Genomic DNA, 23613 nt, shown 5'->3' with positions numbered 1-23613 from the left:
CACTCCCTAGTGGGCTTGTCGGGTGGATCCCTGTTGGACACATGTGGGAGTCTGTCTGACTGCCTCCCTGCTTCTCACTTCAGAAAAATACCCAAATAAATAAATAAATAAATAAATAAATAAATAAATAAAAAGCTTTATAATTTAAGCTTTTACATTTAAGTCTGTGAGCAATCTGAAATTAATTTCTGTGTTTGTTGAAGGAGAAGGATTGTGGTTCATTTTTTTCTATATGGATGTACAGTTGTTTCTATGAAATTTGTAAAGAAGACTTATTTTCTCACTAATATTGCTTTGGCACCTTTGTATAAAACCAATTGACTGCACAAGTATGGGCTTATTTTGTCTCCTATTCTATTTCATTGACCTATCTGTCTATCTTATACCACTACCACACTATTCTGATTACTGTAGCTTTATAATAAGTCTTGGAATGAGGCAATGAATGTGAAGCCTCCATATTTTTTCTTTTTCAAGATTGTACTGGCTATTCTAGGTCTTTGCATTTCTATAAATATTGTAGAACCAGCTTGGCAATTTCTGTAAAAACTTCCACAGATATTTTAATTGAGATTACATTGATTCTATGGATCAATTTAGGAAAAAATAGAAATAATAACCTTGAGTCTTCCAGTCCATGAATGTGATGTTTCTCATCATTTATTAAATCTTCCTTAATTTTTTCAGCAATGTCTTATAGGTTTGTGTATAAACTTTGCACATCTTTTTAAATATATCTGAGCATTCTCGTCAGAAATAATTGACAATTGAATTTATTGCCATTTCTTCACATTTTTCTCTGATCTACAAGTATTCTGGTTTACATAAAAAATACAAGGAGAAATACATATTATCCCTCTTTATAAGTTATGTACACTTCTGTATATTTTTTAAATTTGGAAACAATTTTGCCTGATCAGGCAGTGGCACAGTGGATAGAGTGTCAGACTAGGATGCAGAGGACCCAGGTTCGAGACCCCGAGGTTGCCAGCTTGAGCGCGGGCTCATCTGGTATGAGCAAAGCTCACCAGCTTGGACCCAAGGTCGCTGGCTTGAGCAAGGGGTTACTCGGTCCGCTGAAGGCCCACGGTCAAGGCACATATGAGAAAGCAATCAATGAACTAAGGTGTCGAAACAAAAAACTGATGATTGATGCTTCTCATCTCTCTCCATTCCTGTCTGTCCCTATCTATGCCTCTCTCTGTCTCTGTAAAAGAAATAAAAATAAAAAAAATTGGAAACAATTTTAAACTTACAGAAAATTTGCAAATACAATATAAAGAACTTTTTTCTTGAATTATTTGAAAGTAAATTACCAGTCTAATATTCCACTATTTCTGAATACATTATTTCAAAATCAGAAAATAGCCTGACCAGACAGTGACGCAGTGGATAGAGCGTCAGACTGGGATGCTGAGGACCCAGGTTCGAGACTCTGAGGTCGCCAGCTTGAGCATGGGCTCATCTCGTTTGAGAAAAAGCTCACCAGCTTGGACCCAAGGTCGCTGGCTCAAGCAAGGGGTTACTCAGTCTGAAGGCCCGCGGTTAAGGCACATATGAGAAATCAATCAAAGAACAACTAAGGTGTCGCAATGTGCAATGAAAAACTAATGATTGATGCTTCTCATCTCTCCATTCCTGTCTGTCTGTCCCTGTCTGTCCCTCTCTCTGACTCTGTCTCTGTACAAAAAAAAAAAAAAAATCAGAAAATAAGCCCTGATACATTATTACTATCTAATCCTTAGACTCTATTCAAGTTTTACTGATCCTCCTAATAAAGTCCTGATAGCAAAAGCTCCAATCAGAATCATGTGCCAGAATTGTTGGGTCTTTTTAGTCTCCTCAGTCTGGAATAGTTCTTTAGTCTTTGATTTTCATGACCTTGACACTTTAAAGACTGCATAAAGAATGTTCTTCAGTTTGGGTGTGTCTGGCATTTCCTCCTGATTAGTCAGGCTGTGCATCATTGGTTTGCTTGGAGCTGGTTGAAATTGGTTGGAATTAGTTGGATTGGTTGGAATTGATTGGACAGGGTAGAATTGGTTGGAGCTGGTTGGATTGTTTGGAATTGAATTGGATGGAATTGGTTGGACTTGGTTGGAGTGTCAGATAAGCAGAAGTATGTTCCTCTCATGGCATCCTACCAGGTGACATATAGTTCCCATCTGCCTCATTACTGCTGATGTTTGCTCTGATCACTTGATTAAAGTGGTCTGTCATGCTCCTCCACTGTGAAATTATTCTCTTTCCCTTTGTAATTGGGGAGTATTTTGTTTTTTGTTTTTTTAGGGAGCTATTTTGGAAATATATAAATTAAAAGACCATGACAATTACTATTTATTATTTTTATTCTTTTGTATTTTTCTGAACTGAGAAGCAGGGAGGCAGAGAGACAATTTCCGCATGTGCCCAACCGGGATCCACCCAGCATGCCCACTAGGGGGTGATGCTCTGTCCATCAGGGGCATTGCTCTGTTGCAACTGGAGCCATTCTAGCACTGAGGTGGAGGCCATGGAACCACTCTCAGCACCTGGGCCAACTTTGCTCCAATGGAGCCTTGGCTAAGGAGGAGGAAGAGAGAGACAGAGAGAAAGGAGAGGAGGAAGGTGGAGAAGCAGATGGGCACTTCTCTGGTGTGCCCTGACCAGGAATCAAACCTGGGATATCCGCACACCAGGTGACACTCTACCACTGAGCCAACCGGCCAGGGCCACCACTTATTCTTAATAAGGTATGCTAAAGTCTTTGTCCCTTTAAAAGAGCTGGAAATGCTATGGATTCTTGTTGTATTGGCCAAGAGTTTGCTTAAAGGCTTTAATCACTGCAAAAAAATAGAGAGAGAGAAGACTGGATAAAGAAGATGTGGCACATATACACTAAGGTATACTACTCAGCCATAAGAAATGATGACATCGGATCATTTACAACAAAATGGTGGGATCTTGATAACATTATATGGAGTGAAATAAGTAAATCAGAAAAAACCAAGAACTGCATGATTCCATACATTGGTGGAACATATAAACGAGACTAAGAGACATGGACAAGAGTGTGGTGGTTATGGGGGGGGAGGGAAGGAGGGAGAGGAGAAGGGGGAGGGGGAGGGGCACAAAGAAAACTAGATAGAAATTGATGGAGGACAATCTGACTTTGGGTGATGGGTATACAACATAAATGAATGACAAGATAACCTGGACATGTTTTCTTTGAATATATGTACCCTGATTTATTGATTTTACCCCATTAAAACTAATAAAAATTTATTTATTAAAAAAAGCTGGAAATGCAACATCTGCAAATCCTCTATTAAAGCTCCATCTTTCTGAAGAAATTATATTTTCATACTTTTTTGTTTTGATTTTTTTAAAAGAAAAGTCTTGATGCCTTATATGAGGTAAGAAAGGTGGACTGATGTCATGGGCACACAAGTACAGTCCTGAGGAAAGTGTTAGAAGGGTTCAGAAGAGTCCCCACCCCCATCCCCACCCTCTCTCTCATAATGGTGGCTTTCAAAGGCTCAGCTGTCAGTCAATGGCAATTCTCTATGGAGAACTCCTGTGATGGAGTGCAGCCCAGACCCTTTGGACAGTTGAAGAATCTCCCTCCAAGGAGCAGGGCAGGAGCAGAACAGTATGGGGAAACATCCACCAAACCCTACATTTGGTAGGGATCAAATGGGGAGTGTGGTACCTTTTGGTTACATTGTTTCTGGATGTCCCGTCAGTCACAAAAGCAACCCTAAATAGTCTTACCCAGAGAGAGAACAGGGTATGTGAGTTGGCAGACCTTAGAGCAGGGGTCTCAAACTCAACTCAGCATGTGGGCCGCAGAGCAAGATCACAGCCATACGGCGGGCCGCACTAGGTCTACAAAAGGCAACTGTTACGCAACACTTTTCTCACTGCAGTTGAAAACAAAAAAAATCAGTACAACAAGCACAATTGTACATGCAGTTTACTCAGTGTCACAAAACGACCAGAAACTGTAGTTCGCATCACAACTGCTGTTAACTAAGCTAATATCTAGCTAGGATGCTAGAGAAATGAAAAATACAAGTAGGCCCCTAGGCTTACTTAATTTTATCCAAAATATTTTGAACTTCGTGGATTAGTCTGCGGGCTGCACAAAATTGTTCGGCGGGCCGCGAGTTTGAGACCCCTGCCTTAGATCCTTGCTTCAAGGGGCTGACCTGGTAGAGAGGCAATGCTTACACTGATGCCTCAGTGCACACTCTCTCTCCCTCCTCCCTTAGCGGATGTAGTACTTAGAGTACTGCATTCAACTCAAGAGCTCTGGGGAAACACATGAAAAACATCTCTAAAAAATGTTATTAGCCTCAAAGGGGATATCGGGATCAGTGGTAGTCAACCTGGTCCCTACTGCCCACTGGTGGGCGTTCCAGCTTTCATGGTGGGTGGTAGCAGAGTAACCAAAGTATAAATAAAAAATTTAACTAGCCCTGGCCGGTTGGCTCAGCGGTAGAGCGTCGGCCTAGCGTGCAGAGGACCCGGGTTCGATTCCCGGCCAGGGCACACAGGAGAAGCGCCCATTTGCTTCTCCACCCCTCTGCCGCGCTTTCCTCTCTGTCTCTCTCTTCCCCTCCCGCAGCCAAGGCTCCATTGGAGCAAAGATGGCCCAGGCGCTGGGGATGGCTCTGTGGCCTCTGCCCCAGGCGCTAGAGTGGCTCTGGTCGCAACATGGCGACGCCCAGGATGGACAGAGCATCGCCCCCTGGTGGGCAGAGCGTCGCCCCATGGTGGGCATGCCGGGTGGATCCTGGTCGGGCGCATGTGGGAGTCTGTCTGACTGTCTTTCCCTGTTTCCAGCTTCAGAAAAATGAAAAAAAAAAAATTAACTATAGTAAACTGTTTTATAAAGATTTATTCTGCCAAACTTAGTGAAAATCTGACATAAAGTACTTGGTAAGTAATTATTATTATATGCTTTAACTTGCTGTAACTCTGCTTTATAAATTTTATAAAGTAAAGTTACTTTCCTACTTTATAAATCACCACTACTGTGGAACTGGTGGGCGGTTAGAAAATTTTACTACTAACAGGTATACAAAAGTGGGCGGTAGGTATAAAAAGGTTGACTATCCCTGCTCTAGATACATGAAAAGATAATCAGATGAGGCAAAAATCTTAGCGCCACCACAGACAGCATTCAAACCAACCTGCAAGTGTCTAGAAATTTTTCACAAGAACTCTCTTTGCAGGTATGGATATCTTCCCCCACCCCACCCTACCCCACCCCTGTTTACACAGAGGATATAGAAGAAGCACAGAGCGGCTAAGGAAATCATTTGTGTAGCGTTAAGTGCTAGGATGAGATGCTTAAAATTTATTTACAGAGAGAATATACACAGATGGTAAGTTTCATAACTCGAGACTATTAGAACGTTAAGGCAGGAAGGCCCTAAGGGATAATTTCCCCAACGTCCTCATTTTACAGATAGGCAATTATGTGATTTATCTAATATCTCAGAGTTGGCTAAGAGTCAAGAGCTACATCAGGTCCTCAGGCTTCCAATCCAAAGCTCTTCCCTGGGTCACACCACCCTACCCAATGAAGTACTTAGATTACCCGGCTTTTGAAATTCACCTACAAAGTGCTGGAGGTCACTGAAAACAAAGAAAGGGAAGTTACCCTGCCTCTCTACTCTCCAGGGGGTGCCTGTAGCCTGGGCATTTATCCTGATGGGCGGAGCTCTGTATGAGACATTTTAAAGTTTGCTTTAAAATGTACCCATATCACAGATCATACAGATGATCTCCATATGACAAAGCCCTCCCTCCCAATTACCCAGGTCATGTTTGCATGTTTTTGCCATCACCTTAGAATCACCCACAACTTATTGTCCAGGCCCAGGGAAGAAGAACAGACACGCTGGTTTATGGATTCACTTGTCCTAGGCACAAATTAAGTGAGACACTTTATATGACTAATGCACAGCACATAAAATATCAAAACATACTTTTTGAATAAGCAAATAATTGAATAGCTCAGCCGTCAGAGTGCACATAGTCACAGAGGTATGCCCAAACTCAAAAGAATCTATATCATATTCTTGCAGCAAGTTGCAATTATATTTCAACAAAAAATACGTCACATCGAATTATATTGATCAATATTTTCTTGGTTTTGTAATTTTATTTTAATTCATGTTTGGATTTCAAGGCTGCAATATGTACTATAAGCATAAAGAGCATAAACTCAATGCTATGTTTGTTTGTATTTAAGTGCACAAAAATTGTCAAACTGGGAGTCCAAAATCTATAAGTTTGAGAACACCGTCTGTCATATATTGCTGGCAAACAGAGTATCATTTTTATATTGCACTTCCAGTTCCACCCATCCTCATCCTCCAACTCCAACCAAGTGCTGAAAGCGCCACTGGAGACTTACCTGCAGGGTGACTTCCTTCCTCTTGCTACCCATGGCTCTGCAAAGACAGAAGCCCTGTTACAGCTGGCCTGGGCCTGCCCCTTCCGCAGCTTCTTAACCGCTACAGTAGATCAGCAAGCCTACTTTAGACAAAGCCCCCAACCCTCACTACCTCTCACCAGGTTCCCTTTAAGGTAAATATAAGTAGCAGCAAATAAATGCACTGACATAAAATAAACACCTTACAATGGAAGCGGAGCCAGCAGCCCGCGGGACTGGTGGCTTGACAGGATGAGGGTTGTGGGGAGGGGCGGGGGTTTACTGCGGCTTCTGAAACCCAAGCCATGAAGCCCACCCAAGGGCGTGCTCAGAGGCCTGAGTGGGGGTGCCAGACGATAGCATCAGAGAGCCTGCCAAGAATTCCGGGGAAAAAAGGCCACACAACACTAACTATTCCTACTGTTAAATGTATTCCTGAGAAGTTGAACCACCACGAACGACTCTGGATCTCTCCACGAGTACACAGTCTTCAAAGTGCAGTTTCCAACCCAGTCTTCAGCGACTCAGCCACGGTCGTCATAGCAACACAGCACAAAGCCGCGTCAATAGGTAATAAACACGTGTACATGTAAGCCACGCCCACACTGGGCCCAGCGGACAGGCCCGAGGGAGCCCCCGCCACTGCTAACAGAATTGGACTAATGGACCACTCTCATTAGTGTTTGTATCTAGGGGATTTGGACCCACCAAGCAGAGACTTGGTGCACCTAGCTATTACACAGTTGCGTCTCTGAATTCCTACGTCATTCCTATCCACCAGGGCTGGTATGCAGCCTTTTTTTTTTTTCTGTTATTTAATGCATGCCAAGCCAGGTGGCTTCAGTTTTTAAGGGGTTCCCATTAAGACAGAGAATACAGCCTTACTTGTGGTGGCACAGTGGATAAAGCATGGACCTGGAATGCTGAGGTTGGCGGTTTCAAACCCTGGGCTTGCCTGGTCAAGGCACATATAGGAAGCAACTACTAAGAATTGATGCTTCCAGCTTCTCCCCCATCTCCCCCTGCCTTTGCTCTCCTCTAAAAATTAATAAATAAAATCTAAAAAAAAAAGAGAGAACTACAAATTCAAAATTAGGTGTGAAAGTCAAGTGGAACAAATAGAAAACAGTTACAAACATTGGGGAAAAAAAGATTGTCAGTGAATAAAAACTAGTACCAACAACTAGTACCAACTGTGTCTTGTCTGTAAGAAATTCACTTTAAATATAGAGACACAGATAAAGGAGTGGAGAAGGCTGGAATAGCCATATTAATTCAGGCAAAGCAGGAAATGTATCGGATGAAGAGAAGGTGTTACATAATATTAAAGAGGTCAGTTCTCCAGGAAGATGGAAGAATACTTAATGTGTATGCACTTAACAGAGCATCAAAACTCATGAGGCAAGGCCCTGGCCAGTTGGCTCAGTGGTAGAGCATCGGCCTGGCGTGCAGAAGTCCCGGGTTCGATTCCCGGCCAGGGCACACAGGAGAAGTGCCCATCTGCTTCTCCACCCCTCCCCCTCTCCTTCCTCTCTGTCTCTCTCTTCCCCTCCTGCAGCGAGGCTCCATTGGAGCAAGGATGGCCCCGGGCGCTGGGGATGGCTCCCTGGCCTCTGCCTCAGGCGCTAGAGTGGCTCTGGTCGTGACAGAGCAACGCCCCGGAAGGGCAGAGCGTTGCTCCCTGGTGGGCGTGCCGGGTGGATCCCGGTCAGGCGCATGCGGGAGTCTGTCTGTCTATCCCCGTTTCCAGCTTCGAAAAAAAACAAACCCCCTCCCCCCCCCAAAAAAAAACTCATGAGGCAGCCCTGGCCGGTTCGCTCAGTGGTAGTGCGTCAGCCTGGCGTGTGGGAGTCCCGGGTTCGATTCCCGACCAGGGCATACAGGAGAGGCGCCCATCTGCTTCTCCACCCCTCCCCCTCTCCTTCCTCTCTGTATCTCTCTTCCCCTTCCGCACCCAAGGCTCCACTGGAGCAAAGTTTGCCCGGGCGCTGAGGATGGCTCTGTGGCCTCTGCCTCAGGCGCTAGAATGGCTCTGATTGCGACAGAGCCACGCCCCAAGATGGGCAGAGCATCGCCCCCTGGTGGACATGCCGGGTGGATCCCAGTTGGGCGCATGCAGGAGTCTGTCTGACTGCCTCCCTGTTTCCAGCTTGGGGGGGGGGACCCAAAAAACTCATGAGGCAAAACATAATAAAACTGCAATGAAAACTAGATAAACCCACTATTTATAACTGAAGACTTCACACCACTTTTTTAGTACTGAATAAATCCAGCAGGCAGAAAATGAGCAAGGATATAGTTGAACTGAACATCAATAAACTTGATCTAATTGACATTTAAGCAATACTTCCAACAACAGCAGAGTACAGATTCTTCTCAAGTTCATATGGAACATCTACCAAGATAGACCACATTTTAGGTCATAAAACATACCTTAACAAATTTAAAATAATAAAAATAATACAGAGTATGTTCTCTACAATAGAACTAAACTAGAAATCAACAACAGCCTGATGAAAGAAACCAAAAAGATTTAAATAAGGGGCGAGATATTCCATGTTTGTGGATGGGAAGAATCAATATTGTTAATATGTCAATTCTTCCCATTGTGATTATAAATGAAACACAATTTCAGCCAAATCTCAGCAAGCTATTTTGTGGAAATCAACAGACAAATTCTAGAGTTTATATGGGAAGGTAAGAGATGCAGAATAGCCAACATAATACTGAAGAAGGATAACGAAGTTGGAAAGCTCACACTACCAGACTTCAAGACTTAGCATAAAGCTACAATAAGCAAGACAGCATGATCTTAGTGAAAGACTAGATACATAGGTCAACGGTACAGAACAGAGAGTCCAGAAACATACCTGTACTAATGAAAGTGAAGTCTTCTAAAAAATAGTGCTAAATGAGGGGGAGGGGCATAAAGAGAAACAAAGATAGGGTGACAGAGGATGATTTGACTTTGGGTGACGGGTATACAGCATAATTGACTGTCAAATGATGTGGAGATGTTTTCTCTAAATCTGTGTACTCTGGTTGACCAATGTCACCATTAAATTTAATTGTCTAAAAAAAAAAATAGTGTTGAAATAATTGGATATCTATTTGCAAAAAAAAAAAAAAAAATCTGAACACAGACTCTATGCTTATCACAAAAATAGTTTCAAAATGGATCATAGACAAAAATATAAAATGCCAGAGTATAAAAGTTCAAGGGAAAGAAATAGGAGAAAATCTAGGTGATCCTTGGGTTTGGCAATGACTTTTTAAACACAAAACCAAAAGCATGATATATGAAAGAAAAAATCATAAGATGGACTTTATTAAAATTAAAAACTCATGCTCTGCAAAAGACTTAAGACAATGAAAAGACAAGCCACAGACTAGGAACAAATATTTGCAGGACACATATCTAATAAAAGACATCTATCCAAAATACACAAAACTCAACAATAAAAAAACAAACAACCCAAGTTAAGAATGGTCAAAAGATCTGAACAGATACTTCATCAAAGAAGATACACAGATGTAAAGTAAATGAAAAAGATGATTAACCTCATTTGTCATTAAGAAATTACAAATAAAAACAATAATGAGATATTTCTGCATACCTATTAGAATGTCTACTATTCCAAAAACTAACTATGTTAAATGCTGGTTAAGATACAGCAGGCAAGCCCTGGCCGGTTGGCTCAGTGGTAGAGCATCGGCCTGGCGTGCAGAGGTCCCGGGTTCAATTCCCGGTCAGGGCACACAGGAGAAGCGCCCATCTGCTTCTCCACCCCTCCCCCTCTCCTTCCTCTCTGTCTCTCTTTTCCCCTACCTCAGCTGAGGCTCCATTGGAGCAAAGATGGCCGGGGCGCTGGGGATGGCTCCTTGGCCTCTGCCCCAGGCGCTAGAGTGGCTCTGGTCGCGGCAGAGCATCGCCCCCTGGTGGGCGTGCCGGGTGGATCCCGGTCCGGCGCATGCGGGAGTCTGTCTGACTGTCTCTCCCTCTTTCTAGCTTCAGAAAAATACAAAAAAGGAAAAGAAAAGAAAAAGATACAGCAGGCACTCTCATTTATCACTGGTGGGAATGCAAAATGGTACAGCCACTTTGGAAGACAGTTTGGCACTTTCTTACAAAGTTAAACATAGTCTTACCATATGGTTCAGTGGTCATCTTTACTCAGTTAATTGGAAAACTTATGTGTACACAAAAATCTGCGTGAAAATGTTTATAGAAGCTTTATTCATAATCACCAAAAATTGGAAGTAATCAAGATGTCCTTCAATAGGTCAACAAATAATCAGACTGTGACACACTCGTACAATGACGTCTGTCTGGTAAGACCCAGCATTGCAAAGTGGGTCTACTGGATGCAAGGGGTGTTTGTTACCACAAAATGGTGGTTACTCAAGCTCTTAAATGGTTTGAAATCTCCCTTTGGAACTTAGTTCCCCAAATAAAAAATTTAAACCAGATACTAAATTCCTCCTGCTAGTACACTGAAAGATAGAAACTTTGTATCCTTGTTGAAAGGGTTAGATTTTTCACCACATGGTCTCTACTATAAAATGTAGCCACATCTTTGCCAGACTAAACAACAGAAACAAATTTAGGGAAGCCATGTGTCCCCGGTTTGCCTGGGACACCCCAATTTATACCTGTTTTCCCATGCAATTATTAATACTTTTTACTTTCAAAAGTGTACAGTTTGGACAATATAGAACCTCTTTAAATTTTCCCCAAATGAGTCACTCCACCTTTTAAATCTCAATTTAATGAAATCTCCATCTTTTACATACAGGGTCTCCTTGGGTTCTGACAGTCTCTACATATGATGTTTTGTGTTTTCTATGCTCACTCCCATAAAAACTTGAAAAAGTTGTGATGTGAGTGTTTCGGCTTATGGCATTAGCATCATACTTACAGACTATGTGGGCCAACTAGTTTGGCAGTTTGGCAGTTTGGCAGATTTTGGAAGAGAAGAAGTCATCAATCTTCTAGACTACCCTGGAACAATTCTTTAAGAAGGTAGAGAGGCCTGCAACAGATCCTGTACCCTCTACATCAGCTGCTTCTAGACATGGAATACCTGTGGTACAGGTAGAATCATCTCCAGCGTCTCCTGCATGTTCCTTAGGCAATCCTGATTCACCTGACCCAGTATCTCCAGCACCTTCTGCAGGTTCTCCTGCCTCTCCAGCTTCCTCCTCCCAATAGGTCACTCTCTCCCACCTTGCAATGCCCCTTCCAGTGTGTAAGCCAACCACAGGAATAAAGGTAAGAAATTTTTTTTACACTCATTTTTTGTCATTTTTTTCTGTTACTATAGTACAGTGTACAGGACAGTATACTTATGTCCTTTTCCTTTTTCTGTGGCTTAGTTGTGTTGTGTTTTTATGTCCTAGATTATGTATTAAGATAAGTAAGTGACTCAGGCTAGGGTGTGTTTCGACTTACACCAAAATTCAGGTTACGTCCATTCAGGTAAGAATGGAACTGTGTCACAACCCAAGGATCCCCTGTATTTTATGATATGGATCAGTGATTCAATTGCTTTGCCCAAATGTCAGATGTCAAAGACATCTGGTTTAATTAGATCTGCTTTAAGGGAGGTCCTTTTTGTGGTTACTTTTGCTTTGTTTCATGCAAAAACTTCCAACATTAAAGGCTACTACTTACATTATTTTGGAGTCTAAAAGACTGGAAACACAAAATCTTATTCTTTCTCCTGCAAGCCATATTCATTGCCACAAGGTGGTGGTTTACTCAAGGGAAACCCGCTGTGATCCAAATTTGACACCAGGAACATTTTTTCTTTTCTTTTTGTTCTTAGTAGTCTTTATTTTACTTTCGTACTTTGTTTTTAGGAAGAATGCTTTCATCTCTCCCTCCTAATGTGTTTTTGTTTTTGTCTCTTACATATGTACTCACTCACTCACCTCATGGTGTCTGCCCCAAACTCCATGTGTGGGAGCTGGCCCTTCTATCTTCCTTGCTTCCTGGCTGCCTCTTCATGCTCTGTCCCTGGAAGGTGGGTTCCCACTCCCGCCAGCACTGGAGCCTGTGCCCTGGGGGAGGGCACAGCTTCCTAGGCAGCCATACCGAGGTTCCTTGCAAGAAACTGGGTGCCTTGGAGTCTTGGAGAACCCCCTCGAGGTCACGTGTCGTTATCCTGTGTGCATCTAGCTATTATCCAAGTGGGGGATGTGCCCAGTGTTTCTCAGACTGTCGTGTTCTAGTGGGTTCTGATTTCCTCAGCAATTGGGCCGCCAGGATCTTAGCCTGGTTTTGCAAGTCAGGCTTGGATGGGATAGTTCTGGAAGGATGAGCTGGACCAGTCAGTCCCTCACTGCAGATAGATAGGCCGAGGTAGGTTTTTCAAAACAGGAGATACAGGCAGCACTGAGCACCAGGCAGTCCTGGGGGGTGGAGGCAGAGGGGGAAGAGGAGCCTCAAGCCTGCCTTTCAGCCCTAGAGAAAAGGAAGGGTGGCCTCTGCCCTGGATTTTCCAGCAGGGCTGAGTGCAGGAAGAGAGTAGAGGCCACCTGGGAGCCAGCAGGGGGACAGCAGAGGGAAGAGATGGTGGTGACGGCTCAGGTGCCTTGCAGGAACAGTGAGCCAGGTGTCACCCTCTGTGACACTTGTCTATGGTGTCCTGCCTGCCAGTGGTGAGCAGCTAGCTGATGCTCAGGGGACTGGAGACTCTGGCAACCACTATTCTGTCCTCTATTTCTTAAGTTTTGTTGTTAAAAAAATGATATATAAATCATATCACACAGTATATCACCTTTTGGGGTTGGCTTTTCTTCTCTCAGCATAATTCCCTGGAGATTCACCTAAGTTATTGCATATATCAATATTTTATTCCTTTTTATTTTTTTTAATTTTAATTTATTGTGTTGACATGGTTTCAAGTTGTTCCTTTTTATTGCTGCATGTTCTACAGTATGGGTGTACCACTGTGTCAAGTTAATTTTTGTGTGGGATGTGAGATAGGGGTCAAGTTCCTTTTTTTTTTTTTTCCATATGGCTTTCTGGTTATGAAGCAGCATTTGTTAAAAAGACTTGACTCAAGTGAATTGCTTTTGCATTTTTGTTAAATATTAATTGATTATAAGTGTGAGTTTCCTTCAGACTCTCTAGTTTATTCCACTATTTATCTATCCTAATGCTAGTACTTCACTGACTTGGTTACTATACATAGTTACATAGTTATGGACTGAATGTGTGTGTCCCCTCAAATTTCATGTTGGACTCCTAATTCCAATGTGATAGTATTTGGAGTTGGAGCCCTTGGGAGGTCTTAGGTCGTGAGGGTGAAACCCTCATGAATGGGATTAGTGCCCTTATAAGAAGAGCTCAGAGGGCTAGCTAGCTCTCTTTCTGCCATGTAAGGACACAGGGAGAAGTCAACTTTCTGCAACCGGCAAGAGTACCTTCTCCAGAATCAGTCTATGTTGGCACCATGACTCTGACTTCCAGTCTCCAGAACTGTGAGAAATAAATTTCTATTGTTGATAAGTCAGTTTACCATATTTTGTTGTAGCAATTAAGCTAAGACATAATACATCTTAAAATCAGGTAATCTAAGTCTTTTTCTTTTTCAAGATGACTTTGACTATTCTAAGTCTGTTGACTTTCCTATAATAAGTTCAGAATTAACCTGTTAGTATTTTTTAATCTTGGGAATTTGATTAAGATTGCATTGAACCTAAAGGTTAACTTGGGAAGAACTGACATTTTAGTAAGATTGAGTCTTCCAATCTGTGAATGTGGCATATCTTTTCATTTATTTATTCTTTCATTTAGAAATGTTTTGTAATTGTTGCAAGTCATTTGTGTTTTGTTTATTAATGCTATTATTAGTGAAATTGCCTCTGTGTTTTTACTTTATTTCCAATCATGTGCTGCCAGTACATAGAAATACACTATTTTTGTATATTGACTTTGTATTTTGAGACCTTGCTAAACTTACCTGTTAGTTCTAGTAGTTTTTTTTTCTATTGTTGTTGTTGTTGGTTGTGAGTCTGGCTTTGCAAATACAAACTAGTGAGCCACAAACTGGAGCAGCCCATCTCTCTGAGCCTACCAACTTGCATTGGTCTGTGTTGCATTTTCTTTGTGTTGTAGAAGTCACTGAGAGTTCCCATCAAACTGTTGATCTGTATTATTAGCCCATGTGAGGCAGGCGCCCCAGCTACTTTCTATAGACACCTGCCTCAGGTTTCCATCATGAGTAGGAACTGGTGAACCCTGTGCACCCACCACTCAGGCTTATTGAGAGGTTAGAAGAGATGGCAAGGAGACATTCTGCACAGTGTAGAGTCATCTGATGACAATTTCTCATGTTTCTGCACATTTGCAAGCAGAGGCACTAACTACCTTTATTCCTAACTATCAGTTATGTTTATAAGGTGAACAGCCTTGAAAGATAGAAATAGTATCCTTTAAAATAAAGGGCAGGTTTGCTTAAGCTTTGAAAAATAGAGACAATGTCTCCCTCTTCGTCTAAAAGCTTTGGTTTCCCAAAGCTCAGGGTTCTTCTATGACACTACCAATTGCATGTGTACGTGTACATGGCCCTCTTCACATTGTCCTACGGGAACTGAGGTTCAAGAAACCTATGCAAAAATGCTAATACCCTGGCTACCACTGTTGCTATAATAACCTATCCTTCATCTTGAACATTTGAGTTTTGTACCTTTGGGGAGTATCTATAAAACTATGGGAAGATAACTTGTTAGCTAGCAAGTAGGATGAAATCTCAGACTCTCACAGCTCCTGATACCTCTAGAGGGGTAACGAGCTTTGCCCCTAGATAATTTAGGTTACTCTGGGAAATTGGAGAGAAAGACCTATTTCCCTTTGAATCTCCCATTATACCACAACTCCTTGACCACCTATTTGATCTGGATCCCAGTCAACTTACAATGATCTCATTACGAAAGACTCTACTCCTCCAGTGAGTCCCCAGAAGCTTCCTGAATGACTGTCCCCCAAATTGAAGGCTTGATGCTAAATGGCCTTCTGAATTCTCTGACATTGCTAATATTTATCTCAAAGATTTGTATACATTTTGGAAAACTATATGCCATATATCCATATTTGTTTTAATGTAAACATAATGTTTTAAATTACCATTAGGGATTTGAAAATTGGTATCTGTCTTATTTTTCAACAGGATGATGCTATTGTATTTCACAAAATTGGGCTAAATTGAAATGCGCAAGTCCTACATTTAGGCTCAAAATCCAGGAAATTTTTCTTTCTCTGATTTGTTAATACAATATTTCAAATACTAAGACTCGTGAAAACATGAAGCTATAAGTGACAATCACTCTCTCACTGCTTTTGCAAGCTGGGCCTGGGTAATTATCAAGAAGAAAAGCTCAGGATGTTGCTTTCAGGCTCTGTGTTGCAGAATGTCATTGAGGGTGTCTCCTGTGGAGAGGCCTGGTCACATTTTCGTATGCTAGGGAATGGCTCTTGGCCAAGCTCTGCTTCTTATCAGCTCCAGGTGTTCAAAAGAGTTTTTTCAATGAAGAAAGATGTCTGATCCTTAAAAATTATTTTTGACCCTGTGTTTAGTAGTTTAATATGATGCGTCTGCATGTTGTTTTCTTTGTGCTTACCCTTTTTGGAATTCACCAAGTTCCTTGAATCTATGAATTTACGTCTTTCACCAGTTTTGGAAATTTTTCTGCCATTATATCTAAGAATATAGTTTCTGTCCCACTCTCTCTCTTTTCCTTCTGGAACTCCAGTGATGCGATATGAATGTTAAACAGTTGTATAAAACAGTCTTTTATACTATTATCACTTTTTCTATGATCTTTTTTCTGTGCTTTAGTTTTAATGTATTCCTAATTTGTCTTATAGTTCATTAATCCTGTGTTTAGCTATGTTCAATCTGCTATTACACTTATCTAGTGATTTCCTATCTTCAGTTATTATATCTTTTATAAGTTCTAGAATGTTCATTTTACTTTATTTGTGGATTCCACTTGTCTGGTGACATTTTCTCTCCTTTCATCTATTTTATCTATGTTTTTCCTTTATTTTATTTAACATATTAATGTAGATGGGGATAGTTTGAATTTTTGAGTATAATAACACATGCAATGAAATGTGTAAAGTGTGCTAATCATTAATGCATACCTTGATATATTTTCACATCTGTGTGTATTCATTTAACCACCACCCAGATCAAGATAAAAACATTTGGCCCTGGCCGGTTGGCTCAGTGGTAGAGCGTCGGCCGGGTGTGCAGGAATTCTGGGTTCAATTCCCAGCCAGGGCACACAGGAGAAGCACCCATCTGCTTCTCCACCCCTCCCCCTCTCCTTACTCTCTGTCTCTGTCTTCCCCTCCTGCAGCCAAGGCTCCACTGGAACAAAGTTGGCCTGGGCACTGAGAATGGCTCTGTGACCTCTGCCTCAGGCGCTAGAATGGCTCTGGTTGCAACAGAGCAATGCCCCAGATGGGCAAAGCATCACCCCCTGATGGGCGTGCCGGATGGATCCCGGGTGGGTGCATGCGGGAGTCTGTCTGACTGCCTCCTCGTTTCCAACTTTAGAAAAATACAAAAAAAAAAAAAAAAAAGAGATAAAAACATTTCCAAGTACTTCTTTTCCACTTCTTTTGGTTATCATTCTTCCCTACCCAAGAGATAACCATTTTTCTGATTTCTATCACCATCAATTAGTTTTACTTTTTACTGGATTTCATATAGGTTGTCTTTCACATCTGGCAACCTTCCTTCAATATAATGTCTGTGAGATTCATTTGTGTTGTTTATGTATTGGTACTTCATTATCAGTTATCTTTATTATATGCGGCTTAAGTGTCTGTTTGTCGCCAATAGCTTATTGGTTGCTTGCATAACTGTATTAGCCAATGGGGTGAAGTTGCCATGGTTGAATGCAAATTGAGCGGGTCAGGGGGAAGGTGAACATTTGTTTGCATTGGCAATCATCTGTTTTACATAAAAACTATGTCTTAACGTAATTTCTTTTAAGAATGCCTCTAGAAAATACAGTACTGAAGAGGAGAGAAAAGGAGCTAAAGCTGCACAAAAATGGCTTTCTCAACAAAAAGAAACCACTGAGCAGAGAAAATTTTTTACCTGAGCCTGCATTTGGACACGGTCAACTTTATGTTGCCTGTTCAAGAGTTCGTGAAAGAACGTATGTAAAATTAAAAATAATTGATGGTCCTCTGCAAGACAAGCTTAAAAATGATGGAAAGATCTACACAAGAAATGTTGTGTACAAAGAGATCTTTGACATGTGAATTAACATTTTATTATTTAAATCACCTTTATTTATTGAGCTAGCGGTGGCTCTTAAGAAATGTACCGCCAGTGGTTTCCTTCATTGCACTCTACATTAAGCAATTAAGCAAGTAGAAGGGGGAAACCCCGTGGGGCACTAAGCAAAGGGGTATCCTCGCCACCTGCCCTGGGTAATTCAGTTTGAATTAGCAGACACCTTTGCACAAATCATTTTAATTACAATTTATAATATCTAGAACAGCGGTCATTTCGTATGACCGCTGGGCTTTCTAATTGCAGTATAGTTTTCATTGTATAAATAAACCAAAATTTGTTTATTCATTCTTCAGTTAATAAACACTTAGATTGTCTCCAGTTCTAGATTATTATGACTAAAGCTGCTATAAATATTCTTATAAATGTGTTTTGGTGAACACACTTGCTAATTTCTCTTAGGCATATACCTAGAAGGAGAAATGTTGAGTCAGAAGGTAGGTGTGTATATTTATTTAGCTTCTGTCGATTCTACTTAGCAGTTTTTCAGAGCCAGTTGTGCTAGTTATTAATTTATTTCTTCTTATTTCCAAACCCAACCTTAATTACCTGCTGCTCTGTGTTAATGGAGCTGGCCCATGCAAGCATTTCTCCTTTGTCATCTGGCATTATCTTCAGCTTTGTTAGGAGAGAGCCCTGGCTGCCACTGCAGGAGAAAGGCTTCCTCTCCTGGTTCTCATGTGCTTGTTCTGAAGCACATGGTTCCTTCACATGTGCCACACAGAAACGCACAGCTCACCTTTTTGATGAGCTCCAGCACCCCAGAGGTTGACTTTCCAATGCATCACTCCTGCAAGAAATTTTTCAGCAGCTTCCACAATATGGCATCTTTCCATGGAAGACTTCCGTCAGTGCCCAAGCGGAATTCCAGTGAATTTCCTCTTCATGGAACTTCAGTGAACTTCATCCAGAGAGCCATGGTTGTACTGGCTCCTTAAAGTACGGATCTTAGGTGGGTGGTAGAAGGTGAGGGTTAGGACTTCATACAGGTTTGTTCCTTCGGTGCTCTGCCTTAGCTCTAGTGAATGCTCACTATATCTGCTTTAATTATATTCTTTAGAGTTATCTTTTCCCTTAGTAGGTAGTTCCCTCTTATACTGAATAATTCTTGACATTAAAATTTCCTTGTCCAAATTGCTGTAGATATACCATTTTATGCTTCTACCAGCAATGAATGAGAGTTCTAGTTCCTCTACCATCACTTGTAGTAGTAGTCTTGTCTACTAACTCCAACATCTGAATTATCTGTGTATCTGCTTTTATTGTCTACTTTTTCTCTTGCTTATCAATTATATTTTTGTTCACCTGCTTAGTTTTTTTTGTTTTACTATATGCAAACATTGTATATAGGAGGTATAGAGACTTCAGATGATGTAATTTCCCAAAGTTTCTTTTTTCTTTTGTTAAGCAGATGAGGGTGAGGGATGATTATCTCAACCTAGTGAAGAATTAAGCTAGCTTGGGGCTAAATTTCAATTTTTTGCAAGACAGTCTGTCCCTGCTTTACTCCTATTCTTCACATGTGGAGTTATTGAGAACCTTCTGGCTTCTGTCTGTCTCTTCAGCCATGAGGTAGAGTGAAGATTCAACTTGGCCCTTGAGAGACTCCCAATCCAGCTTTCCTGGCTCTGTCCCCATGGAGATTAAAAACCTGGCCAATATCAGGGAGGAGCTGGCCTTGTGTTTGAGGCAGGCCCTTTCTTCTTGGGGGAGCCTGTGTTTTTTAAGCATGCTAGAACTTTGGAAGATTTCACTATGCTTATTAGAAGAATTCTCAGGCCTAGAACTCAGCAAATGTCATGTGGAGAAAATTGGTTGTGTTTTAAAGCCACCTATATTCCAATTTGTCATTCTAGTACCATGTGGCCACTAAAAGCTTTGCTGATTTCTCTTTCCTTCATTATAGGTCTTTGGTCTGGGCAAAGCTTGATCATTAGCTAGAACCCCAAACTGGCAGATGTCCTGGGGGAGAGAAGAGGGAACAGCTGGAGAGCCTCACTTCATTTCATTGTAGTAGGAGGAGCCCTGGACTGCCACAACCTACTACAGCCTGCCTAGAAGAGAAAATTTTCTGCACTTCTGAAAATCAAAACTCTTTTCTTTTCAAACTATTTAGTGTCTTTAGCATGTCTTTCAAAATCTTTTTTTTTTTTTTTTTTTACAGAGAGAGAGTCAGGGAGAGGGATAGACAGGGACAGACAGACAGGAACAGAGAGATGAGAAGCATCAATCATTAGTTTTTCGTTGCGACACCTTAATTGTTCATTGATTGCTTTCTCATACATGCCTTGACGGTGGGCCTTCAGCAGACCGAGTAACCCCTTGCTGGAGCCAGCGACCTTGGGCTCAGGCTGGTGAGCTTTTGCTCAAACCAGATGAGTCCGTGCTCAAGCTGGTGACCTCAGGGTCTCGAACCTGGGTCTTCCGCATCCCAGTCCAACGTTCTATCCACTGCGCCACCGCCCGGTCAGGCGTCTTTCAAAATCTTGAGTTGACTTTTCTTTCTTGATGAATTTCCACTGTAATGTCACTACCTTGAGGCTCTGGGGTGTTGAAATACAGATCAGTGTTTTTCAGACTGCAGGTCACAACCCACGAAATCAAGTTAGTAGGTCTTGCTAGCATATTTTTAGTAAAATATATCACTAAATTTATTTTAGAATAGATTTAATAATAGATAATTTTAGAATGGATCAGAGTGCATTATACTTTGCCAAGATAAGTACTGTTTCATAAAATTTTTGTCTCACTAGTATGTGTATGAGTGTATTCTGGTTTGCAGTGGAAATCTATTTTATCCTATGAGTTGCAGGCCAAACTGTGTAGAGGTCACTGGACTTTAAACAGAAGTGGAGCCATGGGGAAGAAAGAGAAAGGATCAGAAACAAACACATTAGTTGAGTAGGGACACCTTTTTGGAGAAGTTTGGCCAGGATTGATTGAAAGCTGCTCTTCTGGCCCCAGTGAGCAAGAGGGGGTGCATGTGAGAGAAGCCACAAGCATCAGGAATCTTATTAGTGTATTCACTAATAAGAGGCTATATTCATAATACCCCAAAAGCACAAACAATCTAAATGTCCATCAGCTGATGAGTGGATAAACAAAATGTGGTATACAGATGCAATGGAGTAGTATTTGGTCATGAAAAGGGATGAAGTGCCCCTACATGCTGCAACATAGATAAACCTTGAAAACATTGTGCAAAGTGTAAGAAGCTGGTCACAAAATACCACGTTGTATGATTCCATTTATATAAAATGTCCTGAACAGGCAAATCCAGAACGTAAGTTAGCAGTTTCCAGGGGTGGGGGAAGGTGGGAAGGAGACGTGACTGCAAATAGGTAGTTTTTTTTGGGAGGGGTATGAAAATGTTCTCAAAATCGATAATGGTCAAGGTTGCATGCCTTTGTGAATACACTAAAAACCACTAAATTTAATACTTTAAAATGTGGAATTTTATGGTATATGAATTGTATCTTTATTTTTAAAAGAGGGAGAAAGGACGCTCATGGAGTAGATAGCGGAACTGAAACAATGAAAAGGAGCGTGAATGTTGCCTGTCCCTGTCGCATCCATCTGAACGAACTTTGGGTCCAGGAATGGTGCAGAGCCTGGAAAAGCGACCCTGGAGGCAGGATCTAGAAAGACACACGTCCCAGGACTTGAAGAGAAAGCGGTTAAGGTGGCGATCCGGGATCGCTTAGGTCTGGGAAGCTCAGAAGTTGGCGGGGCCCAGCAGAGATTTAAAGGTTGGACCGCAGAGGCTCTTAAAGGGGCCCGGACGAATTCCCATTCTGCGTCCACCTTAAAGCCAGCTTTGCGGCGTCTAAGGTCGGACTCGGGTAAGTGCACGGGACCGCGGGGGAGGCAGAGGCGCCGGATGGGTTACGTGGCCGGGCTCACACGAGCTGCGGAGGCCGGGGTACCCAGAGCGGGTAGCTGGCCCTCCACCGGCCGCGCGTCCCGGCGCCGGGGTGCAGGCCGGAGTGGCGGGGTCGCAGCTTAGGGCCCGGCTCCCCCTGCGCCCCGCAGCGCTCTATTTTTAGCAAGCGCTGTTGCAATATAAGGAATGCGCCGCGCAGCAGGCGCTTCGGGCGCGCGCGAACTGCGCGGTCGCTTTAAGGAGGCGCCCGGGTGGGGACGGGCCAGAGCGGCCGGCGGGCCGGCGGGCCAGGAGCCATCAGTCCGGCTAGAGCATGGAGGAGGCGACCTGAGGGCCAGAGTCCAGCCCGGGCTGGATCGTGCGGTGAGTGGTCGGGGCAGCCGGAGACACAAGGGGCAGAAAGGGGAGGGGGCCTGGCTGCGAGGCCCCTAGCCGGGGCTGGCGCTTTGTTCCGGCGCCGGAGGTGTGGCCGCCCCCGGCTCGGCCGCGCTTTTCTAGCTGAATGCGCTCTGGGACTGGCGGGGAGTGGCCTCTGGCCCCCACCGCAATCTCCCAAATAACGGTGTGCGATTGAGAAATCGGCCACTACTGATGGCCTGCCCACCTCCCAAAGAACCTCTGTTAAGATAACCACTCTTGGGTTCCTTGTGTGCCCTGGTGAGAACCCGCCAAGGAGGTGGGCAGCGGGGCTAGGGCGGGGGTTGGGGGACGTTTTCTCTCCTTTTAAAATGGCGTTAACGAGCTCAAAGATCCGCGGGTGGAGTTGTCAAATTCAGCTGAATAACAAAAAGCAGCCTTCTTCATAAACAACCCTTCACTGCGCTTGGGGCTCTGGCCACAACTAGGGCTGGGCTCATTCATTGACCAAACCCGGCCGGGGCGCCCACCGTGTGTGTGTAGGGCATAGTGCCAGCTGCTACTTCGCGGAGAAGATAAAAGGCGCAAACCCAGGGACAGCCCAGCGTGGTCGGTCCTGGGATCAAGGAAGCTCAGGGGTTCTGGGAGCAGACAGTGTGGAAGGTCAGGGAAGGCCTCCTAGAGGAGTCGATGCCTACCAGTCTAACTGGACTCCCAGTTAGATGCTGTGGCTGGGACCGAGGACAGTGCTGGCTGGGGAATAAAGCCGAGTCCGGAAAGGTGGCCCTGACCACAGAGCTCTGGGCTTGCCCCTCTTCCCATCATGGACTAGAATGGTTCTTGCATCTCCAGGACTCACCTCCACCCTGGACCTGACCAGAGAGGGTGACTGACAAGGCTCCCAATTGTGGCCTCAAAGAGTGACTTCCCTGGCAGCAGGGGTAATGAGTAATGAGGAAATCTGACTTGAAAAACCCTGAAGTTCTACTGAAATAACAGCAGCCAATGAGGCTTTCATGGACCAGATGATGGATGTGCAGGCTTCACCATTTGACAAGCTTTCCTACAGAAAGGTTATATTATTATCCCCATATGCAGGTGGTGAACTGGGGCTAAAAGGGTCAATAAAGAACCCAAGAGCCTATCTAGAGATCATGCTAGACCCTACAGCTGTTCAGGCCCCTTTAGTGAGGGTCTGCTGTCTTGGGCTTGAAGGCTCCATGTGCAGTCAGTGTTATGCTTTTGCTCTCTTGGCATTCTCTGGTAGGTTGAAGTGTGGGGTGGTGAGCTGTTAGTATTAATAACTGGCACGTGTCAGTGTCTTTGCTGTGAACAAAGCACTTTCACTGAGACAGTTCTTAGAGTTTCTCCTGCTCCTCTTCTGAGGTAGGAAACTTGAGCTGGCTAACATTTGGTCAGTCTCCAATTTCCTGTAAATCACATGTCCCTGATGATTGGGGTTGAAAATGTTTCAGGCGTGGTTTTCACCCTTCGGGTCTGTTCTCACTGCCCAGCAGCCAGTTAGCTTCTGTCTGTGGTTTATGGTGTACTTGTACTCTTTCTCCCAGGGCAGGAGGCATGGGGCTTGGCTGCTCTGGGGTTTTCAAGGCTGCAGGGTCTGCCAG

The 23613-nt window shown here is 43.1% G+C and overlaps 2 protein-coding genes across 3 annotated transcripts in view; one reads left to right on the top strand and one right to left on the bottom strand.

The window, feature by feature from the left end:
- NME9 (NME/NM23 family member 9) overlaps nt 1-23613 on the bottom strand; it is a 115407-nt gene that overhangs the window by 16168 nt on the left and 75626 nt on the right. Inside the window, exon 2 of the mRNA XM_066244315.1 lies at nt 6410-6446. Within this exon, the coding sequence (XP_066100412.1) occupies nt 6410-6442 (33 nt within the window). The 5' untranslated portion in view covers nt 6443-6446. The remainder of the gene's footprint in view (nt 1-6409; nt 6447-23613) is intronic.
- The window catches only part of MRAS (muscle RAS oncogene homolog), a 64304-nt gene continuing 62086 nt past the window's right edge, over nt 21396-23613 (top strand). Inside the window, exon 1 of one of the 2 annotated variants that reach the window (XM_066244623.1) lies at nt 21396-21590. The gene's annotated coding sequence lies outside the window, so the exon portion shown is untranslated. Of the gene's footprint in view, nt 21591-21633; nt 21995-23613 lie in introns of those variants that run through there. The other variant, XM_066244622.1, reaches the window with a different exon arrangement.

The sequence above is a fragment of the Saccopteryx bilineata genome, chromosome 10, assembly GCF_036850765.1.
Source record: "Saccopteryx bilineata isolate mSacBil1 chromosome 10, mSacBil1_pri_phased_curated, whole genome shotgun sequence".
Taxonomy (NCBI): domain Eukaryota; kingdom Metazoa; phylum Chordata; class Mammalia; order Chiroptera; family Emballonuridae; genus Saccopteryx; species Saccopteryx bilineata.
This window is presented reverse-complemented; position numbering and strand designations above follow the sequence as displayed.